Source organism: Clytia hemisphaerica, unplaced genomic scaffold (genome assembly GCF_902728285.1).
Source record: "Clytia hemisphaerica strain Z4C2 unplaced genomic scaffold, Clytia hemisphaerica genome assembly, whole genome shotgun sequence".
In the NCBI taxonomy this organism is placed as follows: domain Eukaryota; kingdom Metazoa; phylum Cnidaria; class Hydrozoa; order Leptothecata; family Clytiidae; genus Clytia; species Clytia hemisphaerica.
In genome coordinates this window covers 2,632,845-2,643,250 of record NW_027104594.1, presented here as the reverse complement: position 1 = coordinate 2,643,250, position 10,406 = coordinate 2,632,845, and the positions used below count along the sequence as shown (strand labels likewise).

General features: G+C 35.9%; 2 protein-coding genes across 2 annotated transcripts; one reads left to right on the top strand and one right to left on the bottom strand.

The window, feature by feature from the left end:
* The first annotated feature begins 3,159 nt into the window (after positions 1-3,159).
* On the top strand, positions 3,160-6,909 carry LOC136823851 (uncharacterized). The gene is made up of 5 exons (XM_067080012.1): positions 3,160-3,310; positions 4,238-4,368; positions 4,707-4,811; positions 5,706-5,760; positions 6,807-6,909. Exons 1-5 carry the CDS (start codon positions 3,226-3,228, stop codon positions 6,815-6,817), a joined length of 387 nt encoding a protein of 128 aa, XP_066936113.1. The 5' UTR covers positions 3,160-3,225; the 3' UTR covers positions 6,818-6,909.
* Positions 6,910-8,470: 1,561 nt separating this feature from the next.
* Positions 8,471-9,923, bottom strand: LOC136823862 (histamine H2 receptor-like). Its single transcript, XM_067080019.1, has one exon. It carries the CDS (start codon positions 9,895-9,897, stop codon positions 8,536-8,538), a length of 1,362 nt encoding a protein of 453 aa, XP_066936120.1. The 5' UTR covers positions 9,898-9,923; the 3' UTR covers positions 8,471-8,535.
* Positions 9,924-10,406: the final 483 nt, after the last annotated feature.

Genomic DNA, 10,406 nt, shown 5'->3' with positions numbered 1-10,406 from the left:
TCAAATTATGAATTTATAATAATTACAAAAAACAAAAAGTTTGATACTTCATTAGGGAAATATTCAATAAATTCCTAGTTTCAACTTTCAGTGGGCGTTTTTCTAGGGCTTCGTTTATCGCGCAATTTTTGCGTCACACAAACTTTCTTGGCCGCTCGTAATAATTATGCATTGCCAAATTTGGTTCTCCATTGTCAAATCAGGATCGATGGTGACGTCACCTAAGCATAAAAAAGAAAGGATTTTGTCAGTTTTATGCATATATTAATTTGCGAGATATTCTATTCGTAGCGCGAGCACACTTTTCGTAGACTAGTCGGAATACTTTCTTTTACTCGCGGGATTGATGGTAACTTTTCATCTTCGTTATTTTTTAAATGAAGCACAACCGAAAAACAACGAAACTTCAGAAAGTTGCGTATTTCCAGTGAGTAAACGATTCTGACAATTAACAAAATTGATGATGATGATTTTTTTTCGGTCAGGCAAGTGTCTCGTATTGGGGGTTCTAGTCTTGACCCCTGAGCCTACGCGAGATTGAAGCGTTTGGGTTAACAAGACAAAACTCCAAAAAAGCTGGTATTTTGAAGTGCTTCCGTGCGATCGAAATATCGCTGTTTGTGACGTACTGCTAATAACTGATATGAAAAAAAATTCTATGTTTACAAACATTCCCTCTCCAAGTTGAACAATAAACTATATATTGCAAGAACTCTCGAAACAAAACATCTAACAAGATGACTAAAATGTCAAGATGTCAATTAATGTGATAAAAAAAGTGAGAGTTGTAAAACTGTTGCTTGTGTTTAAAACGTTAACAACTTTGTAATAAAAAATTATGTTTTGTATAAGAAGCAATTAATGTTTTGGTTCAATTGGTTCAGTGTATCAAATCTATCAGTTTAGTTGACACTTTGGTATCTTCATTGCGTCACAGCGGCGAAAGGTTTGTTTTTATTTTAGTTTGTATATATCTTTGAAAGACCCCATCTGATTTAGGCATGGCTGTCGGATTTAGGATCACTCACGGTATGGATGTAAGTTTTATATCAATAGACCTTTTTTCAAAGAGGCCACCCTGTTGAATAATTATGTAGTCCAGCAGAAAAACAATGATAAAACCATGCATAATTATTACAATATGCACGATACAGTAATTATGCATGGCTCTATCATTGTTTTTATGGCTGGACTACATAATTATTCAACAGGACGTCCTCTTTGAAAAAAGGTCTATACTTTTGAATATGTTTTGCATACTTTCTAAGGGGATATATAATTTTACGTTTGTGTCAGGTTGAAATTTGAGAAATTTATATCGGTATATGGGGGGAACTGATATTTTCAGAATTTTCTGGGGGGAAAGCAAAAAAGAGGGGGGAAACTAAAAAACCGAAAAGTCATAGGGGGAAAAAAAAGAGGGGGGAGATTTAAAAAAATCAAGAATTTGGTGGGGGGAACAAACCCTGGAGGACACTATGGGCAATGCGGCCACCATAATTTTTGCATACAATTCAATATGGTCGATGGAAAGGCGAAAAGGTCTATGTCCCGAACATGTCCCGAACATGCGCGGGCCAAGTTCAGGTCATGTATATTCTGGGCTTTTTCATGGTCCAATGCAATCAACAGGACCCTGCCGACGCACCGGACTGTCCGGTGTATTTGTCCGGTGGCAAAAAGTATCCTTTCGCTACACCGGACGCAATAAGTCCAGTGTTGCATGCAGGGAATTTTGGACGCCGGACATTTATGAAACGAAAAATTAAGAAACACCGGACGCACGGGACTTGTCATGTCCGGTGTGTTTTTATTGTCCGGTGGGAAAAAATAGCCTTCACCGACACCGGACATCCGACTTCCTTAAGTCCGGTGTAGAGATTGTCTGGTGGTAAAAAAAATTCTCATTTGACTTTCGCGTGTCCGGTGTTCGTTAAGTCCGGTGCGTCGGCAGGGTCCTCAATCAACAAGGCTCGAAATAACGATTTCAATTGGGTCGGACAAAATGTCCAATCAGGTTTGCTTTAGCTTGAAAATCATGATTTTTGGGTCAGACATGAAGCTATTTGGGTCGGACAATGTCCGATGTCCGACCGTTATTTCAAGCCCTGAATCAATATCACCAATATGCATGCAATGACCAAGTTTCTAAGTGTTTCTAATCCAAAGAAAAATAATTAAATAGCTACAGGGGTATTATTGATGTCTATCTATATCTATTCTCTTTCACCAACCCCCCCCCCTCCTGGAAATTTTGAATGAAAATGTTCCTCTAGAAATTATTTAGGCGAGGGGGTGGAACACCCTGACGTGCTTTGAAAGTAAAATTTTGTGAGAAAAAGACAGACAGAGAAGAGGATGGAAAATAAATATTGATGCTAGCTTTGGCTATTGAGTATATAGCCTCCTGGAAACCTTCAATGATCCCTTTCAAAGACCCCTGCAACTGAGGGAACCCAACCACCTGCCAGAGAGAACAGGAGATAGGAAATAGAGCTGGATGAAAAAGAAGTTAGAAAATTCAATTCAATTCAATTCAAAACATATATTTACCCGAAGGAAGGGACACCAAGTTTAGAAACCTAATTACAAATGGTTGAAAGCGAAAGTAGGTAGAAAGAAGCATGGGTCTACAGTACAGAGTATGTTTCACTTCCAACAAAACCGGCTTGAATAAACAAAATATTTATATTTTCATGCCTCGGTTGTTTTCGAAAGATAGGGGCAGAAGCCAAAAGCAAAACTCCAAAAACTTCATCTTCCATACTTCCATCTTTGCATTTTTTGTGAAAGCATGATTTCAAGTATAACTAAGTGTAAAGTAGGCTTTATGACAAAAACGCCCATTAAACGCCCTTTAACGCCCATTAAGTCACCATAAAGTCGAGACTACACTATAAATCACGTGATGGTCGCAATCGAATCAACGGGCGGGAACAAGATAAGCCAATCATAATTCATAAGCAACCTTTCGACCGCACCCTTATACCCCGGCGGTGTGCGCTGATGATGCATGTGAATAAAAACATTACATATTCACTCAGTTTGTACAAACTCACTCAGTTTGTACAAACTGTTGAACATGTTTGAGGTTATCAAATTATGCTCAAAAGGGGCAACTTTTTATTGTTGTGAATATCTGCCTGTCTCGTAAAAACTGTTTGGATTTTTTATTGAAGACGCAAGTTTGTCTTAGTTGAATTGTACTGCATTAGATTTTCGAAAATGTGGGTAAAGCAGGTCATATTTATTATCCATATTTTCGCTTTTAACAAGGTTTTATCAAGGAATGACACATCACTGAATTCAGGTAAGATTTAGTAAGATTTTAGACTAGAAAGGAGAAAGAATGAAATTGTGTTTTTTTTTGTTTTGAGCTGTGAAATAGTCAAGTTCCAAACAAATTTATTTCGTGATTAAGATCTTATTTTCATACATGACACAATCATGTTTAAATTCTCGATTGATTGAAAATATTGAAATAAGGTATTGCATCGCCATTGCACTGACATGTACAGAAAGGGCAATGCAATTGACTCTAGACAGTCAACTTTCTTTCAAATTTAATTCATAATCTGAGTTTGGGCTGTCCAAACTATAGCCATTGAGTTTCAAGCCCGAAAGTAGAACGCGCCGTAATCATGGAGACGGATTATATCTACAATCATGGTCGTAATATTTGAGAAAAAAGGGAAATCCACCTCCCGGTGGAGTTTTGAAACCACAATCGATTTGTAAGTACTCTAAAGGTAGAGTTTTAGCACTGAGTTTTAACATGAGCCTTAAAACTTAACAGGACCTTAGGATCTGAGGATCCAAATGTTCAAAAATGGTTCAATAAGGCTCATAATATAGCCTGGAGGTCTATAAAATAATCCCGACCCAAATTGAAATATCCGATTACATTTGAGAGATGGCCCAAAATCGACTTTCTCGCCCGAACTCCAAATATCGAAAAACGAGGAAATTAGCTTAATTCTCAATAGATATCGACTATGATTGTAGCGGTTCCTTTGTTTTGGAGGACTACATTATTTGAAATCTAGCGATAGATTAGTTTTATAGTTTCAATCCGGCGTTTGTGTAAAAACTACGCGCGGGTATTCTGGATGGAAAATAAGTGGCTTCATTTCCCATCCAAAGGTTATGAGTCTAGCCTTTCGGACTTAGAAGTCAATGGTCCAAACTTAGAGATTTGATAGGAGAATTTCAAAGCAAGTTATGCTACTTTTTACAGGCAGGTCGCCACCATCAGTTCTATTATACAGTGGCTTACACAAAGGACATCATACGGAGGTATGGAAACGAGCAGAAATCAGTTCAACGAAAGATAATCCATGTCTAGATGAAGAACAAGCTGTCCACATGGTAGGTTTCTTAGCAACAGTTGCAATCTGTTTTATTCAAACTGATACTCTAGCACACAACTTTTTGAGTTTATTGATCCATGGACGTATTATAACCTTTTTTGAACGCTATCAGAACTCCTGGTTATCAGGATCATCCAAACGCGAAATAAGGGAATTGAAATGGAAACATAACGGGCTTCAAAATTAATGTTGGTTTGACAACAGAGTGATGAAGAAATTTTAATGAGGTACAGTTGGGGTAAGGGGGCTCTAATACTTTCTAATATTGCTTTTAAAATCCAACTTATCATCAAGAGTCCTGTATCGTCGATTTACATTTTCCATGCACCATTCTAGCTTGAAATGGGACCCTGGTCACCAGACGATTGCCACAAAGCACTTTGTATAATCATTGGTATCATCTTGTTTAGAAGTTGTCCAGAGGCAAGCCCTTGCGGTGATGTAAGTGTTAAATCTTTCTAATTTGATCTTCAAAAGACCAAATAGGTTTTCTTCAAACAGACAATATTAAAGTTCATGCTTTCTCTTGAGACCAAATTTTTAGATCGAAAATCATACTGCCGTATATTATCTTTGGATACAAAAAACTTCTAAGGAGCCACCAAACAGTTGTGAATTATAATTTGAGTTTGACAAGGACCACTAAAAGGAAATTTTCAAAGAGTATTTTTTACTGACATTTGTTGCTTACCAGACCCTTCAGTGCGAACAGCACAATCGCATAGAAATTTAAAAAATTGGAGATCACCATAAATACAACACACACAAAAGACTATTAATCTTCAGTTGGCATTGGGCGTTTCCAAAAATAGATCGTACCCCCCCCCCTATTGAGGATATCGGATATCCAGGGAGTTAACGATTTTTGTTCAAAAGTGAATATCCAGGGGGTTAAATATCTACAATGAAGTGGATATCCAGGGGTGAAGTGTCTTTTCAATTAAAAAATACGATATCCAGGGGGTAAGCATCTTTATAAGAGAAGATATTCAGGGGGCAGGGGGTTGAGCATATTTTTAAGAGTAGATATCCAGGGGGTCTTTACTAATAAAGTAGGATATCCAGGGGGTTTGATACTTCCAAAAATCAATATCCTCAACAGTGGGGGTAATTTTTTTTTCTGGAAAAGCCCATTTACGCCCTTTCATCTTATCCTCTTTTACTAAAAGATTCTTCTTGGCTACTAAAGACAGGGACCAAGCTATCTACACCGGTCATGTTCAATATTAGGCTGCTGGCATCCACTAATTTTTATTCGTGTTCCTTATACTATCTGGGGTTTTGTAGAGGTCTGCGATTCAGACTAGTTCAATATTGTTTTCATTTTATATACAGGGAGAATATCTGAAATTGACGAGCGAGAAAACTGGTTGTTGTAAATGTATGCCTGGTAAGGAAGTTTTGATTTAAAATCTTTTAATATATTGCTTTTAACACATACACACTTTTTTATAAGAACATTCAAAAATTTTGAAGTCTTCGGTCGTTCTTAACTTTTGAGTTTTAAGCCTATAAAAAAGTCCTTAACATGTTCCTATTTTCGACATTTTTGTGAATAAAGATGTCCATTTTTTAAGGGATCGGTTGTTCTAGAGTCCACAAAGCCTTAAGATGTTCTTAACTTATTCTTATAGTGAGGTCAGGTAGCACATAAAAACGTAAGAATACTTCAGATGGTGATTAAAGCATTAAATTTGGCACAGATGATCCATAGAGGGTCTAAAACTTAATTTTAAACAGTAACACCAAATTTTGCCACCTCTGGCCACCTGCCAGATGACGTCATCAGGTGGCTGGGCAAAAAATTATTTTTTTGAAAATATTCAAAATCTGATGGTTCTAGCGGAAAGAGCATGAAATGCTGATAAAAATTGAGGTATAAAACATGCCTTGAAAATCTTCCTATCAAAAGTTATGGAGGTTGAAAGTTTTTTGATGACGTCATCATAAGCCTTTCCAAGCAAAAATTAAAAACCTCGTAATTTTGGTACAAATTGACCAAATTTCATGTTTTATTTAATCACCATCTGAAGTATTTTTATGCTAACAGACCTCACTATTAATGTTTTGGAAACTGAAGCCTTATGAACTTATAAAGCTTGTTCTTACAAAAAAACTTTTTGCTTTTTACGGATACCGTCGTTTTGTATAAGATTCCATAAGATTGGAAAGGATTTATTTTTTAAGGTATGGAGGAAAATCTTATATTTGCTCACGAAACTGTCCTGGTGATGTGGCAAAGGAATCTTAGTGTGGAAATTGGAATCTTATACAAAACGGTACACAGGCGGTACGGTTCTAAACTTTTACTTGTTTAGTCTGGTATGATTTTGTAAAAGCTGAATTAAAATTGGACAGGGGTGTAGGTGTAAGAAATATTTCACAGTGAAGAAATAAATTCATTGAAGAATCATTCCTATCTTCCTTTTCTTTTAGTACCAGGCTGAACCACAAACAACAAAGCAGGGATCCAAGGGATCCATGATGATACATAACATCCATCCAACGTTCATTTAATGTTATTTAGAGGTTATTGACATCAATGTACGTTGCTTTTTGACAAGTAGTGCAAGCTTGGATTGCGAAGTGACTGGCAAAATGGAGGAATGTGATTTGTGAAGTACCACAAAGATCATGCGCACTAATGCATAACGCTTAATGGGGTTTGCGATTTCCGAAATACCGAATAATTTTGATAAAATTTGCAAGATTCCGTAAAAAGATACTTGCAATTCTGATACCAATTTTTTAGGTATTTTTCCTCGTTTTGACTAATTTTTTATCTAATTTGATTTTTCATGTATGAATTCCGAAAAAGGGGGATAAAAACTTTATAATACCGAAATTCCGAAGCAAAAATTCATGGATTTCCGATACCGAAACAATTTCAGTATTCCAAACTACCGAAAGAATTTTGCCTGATTTCCGAAATTCCCAAGAAAAAAGAGTCGATTTCCGCAATTCCTAAATACCTTACGTCCCCCACCTTAATCGAAGATGTGCAGAAATAGAAACATAATGAAACAATGTATTTATGAGAATGGTGTTTTTCCATTTCATCTATGAATATTCCTAACTTTTTGGGAAAAATCATCCTGAAATATTCTTACGGTATTCTTAGCTTTGGATCCAAACCCACCCATGAATTCACATATTTTCATGCTTTCTTATACTATGCTGAAAATCACGAAAAAGCCGAGCCTCTCTGGGAAAGTTTGCTAGCCCTCTGTAAAAAAAACGTTTGTTAGATCATTCCTCAAATAATTATGTCTGAAGATGACAAAATATTATTATATACACAAGAAAAAAAAATGGAAAAGTATGTTCCCTTTTTCTGACCCAAACAACAACAAACATTCGAATTGCGAATTTTGTTTTCGCTAAAATCTTGTTTTCGAAAGAAATCTTTGTTTTTGAAAGAAAGAAATATTTATCATATAACCCCTAGATAGTCTCGCTAGAAAATTTAGCTAAATTTCTTCCCCGGTGGGAAAAAATACCCTAAGATTTCAGCACCGAATTTGACTTTGATTTTATCCCCATTCAGCAAAATTCAATGTAAAAATTTCCGCTTCAAAGCGATCCCCTCTGGATTTCTTAAATCTTGTAAAAAAAAAATTTCTATCTTGAAAAATCATTCCAGTTCTATATCAAGAAGAGGAGACAGGGAAGTTAAAAATGGTTCTGACAGAAAAGCAAAAAGCCTTCGTTGAAAGCGTATAACGTTTTATTTTTGTGTGTCTAGGTAATCGTGAGTGTAACACAATAAAGAAAAATAGACAAAATGAATAAACTCTCGAAGTATTGTCTAATTTGTAGTAAATTCTTTTAAAAAGTGAACTGAAAAATATTCATACAGTCAAAAATATAAAATCAGTCTTTATTATAGACTCATGATTATGTCGCATACCAGTTAACACAAAATGTTGTTTGAATGTTTTTCTTCTAAAGTTAAAAAGATGTTAAATGAACAACAGATAGACAATACTGTTGGATATACAGTTGATGCTCTCTAATTCGACGTTCTACTATTCGATACGCTCTGTTATTCCATAATATTGGAAGTCACCATCAAATTATAAACGATTCTCAACTATTCGATGTAAATCCAATCACCCTTCAAAATCGAATTAGAGAGCGTCAACTGTATGAATTCTTTCCATTGTCACAAACGTACAGAGCTTGTTCGCCCTGGATTCAGTTCATCAATGTTCTGTCTATTTTGCTCCTCGGTGGGTTTAGTTGTTGATTGGTTATGATTACTGTTCGATTCAAAGTTGGTTGAAAGTTTTGAATTATCACCAAGGTATTTCGAACGTATGGCCACCTGTCCAATAGAACTGTCCGAGTCCATTTGAAAAGTAGGTGAAATATTTCGAAACCGTTCATAATATGATTGCATTTCTTGTCGAACTTTCTTATTAAAGAATAAATATAGAAATGGATTCAAACTTGAATTCAATGTTGGTAAGACTTCAATGAACAGTGCAAATATGACTTCTGATAACTTTGGAAAGTCTGTTCTAAATTCTCGGTATTTATGAGGCACCCATTGAACCGTTAAACTGATCAGAGAGACTGGTAACCAGCAAACAGTAAAAGCACCGTAAATGATAGCTAATGTTTTTGTAGCCCTGACCTCACGACGTTGCTTCTTAACACTTTGGTCTCTGTGTACAGACAGTGATTCAATAATACGTGCCTGTTTTAAAGCGACTCTTAAAATGCTTAGATAGAGACCACCCATCACCGCCAAAGGTAGTATATACACCATAATGAGAGATACATTAAAGTAAATACGGTTACGCACAAGACATAATTTTGTTCTTGAATCTTCGTAAAACCATGTAGAACGATTTGACGGATCTTCCCAATTGAATTGTGAAAGACACGCCCAAACTAGGGCGTAACACCATGTATACAAACTCAACATAATGGTGAAAGTCCTATTCATAACACGTTGATAAACAAAAGGGTAGTTAACAGCAACGAAACGTTCGATTGCGATAACGAACAAATGAGATATTGAGGCAGAATGGAATAACAGCTCTGTGAAGGTAAACATACGGCAGACATGCGCATTGAAGCAAAAATTATGCGAATGGAATAAATTATCAATCCGAATAGGAATCACAAAAGTAATAGCACCAATATCACATACAGCTAACGCTACCACGAAGAGGTTTGTAGGCATGGAATTTAGTCGTTTGGATAATACAATGATTACTATAGCAACGATATTTCCAGTAACCCCAACGATGAAAATGAGACTAAAGATAGTGATGAATACACTGTCTTTGGCGGATGGCGGTTTTCGTTGGCATGGCCCACCATTGAGTATAACGTTACTTTTATTAGAATTTGGCGCATCGTCTGATGATGTTGTGTTGATTTTGTAAGCATACGGCACTCCATATGAAGGCGTGGTGTTGATCTTTCTTTCGAATGTTTTCTTATTCTGCGGTTCAATAATTTCAGCATGGTTTTGTATTGCAGCTATCAAAACTAGGATGAATACTAACGACATAATGTTCTAGTTTAAATGATTCTGAAAAGGAAATTATAGGAAGGTTAGTGTCTGCGGGAAAAGTAAAGGCCGAAAAGATTATTTTACTAGCCACTGCTAGGTAAACCTTTTGAGAACAATTTTAAGAACATGATCAAAACCTATATGAACAAATTAAGAACAATTCTCACCTCAGCTCCGGAAATGGCTGAGAAAATCTCGAATTTAAGTCCTTAACAAATCGATAAGTGAATAAAATAGATTGATGCTCTCTAATTTGACGTTTTACTATTCGATACGCTTCATTACTCGATAATATTGAAAGTCACTGTCAGCAAGGAACTCTCATAAATGACGCTCTACTATTCGATACGCTCCTTTATTCGATAAAAATCTAATTACCCTTCAAAGTCGAATTAGAGAGCGTCAACTGTAGATATATTAAGAACAATTTAAGAACATTCAAATCTAAAGTATAAGAACAGTCGAACTTGAATAAAAAAAATATGTATATTTCGAAATTATCGATC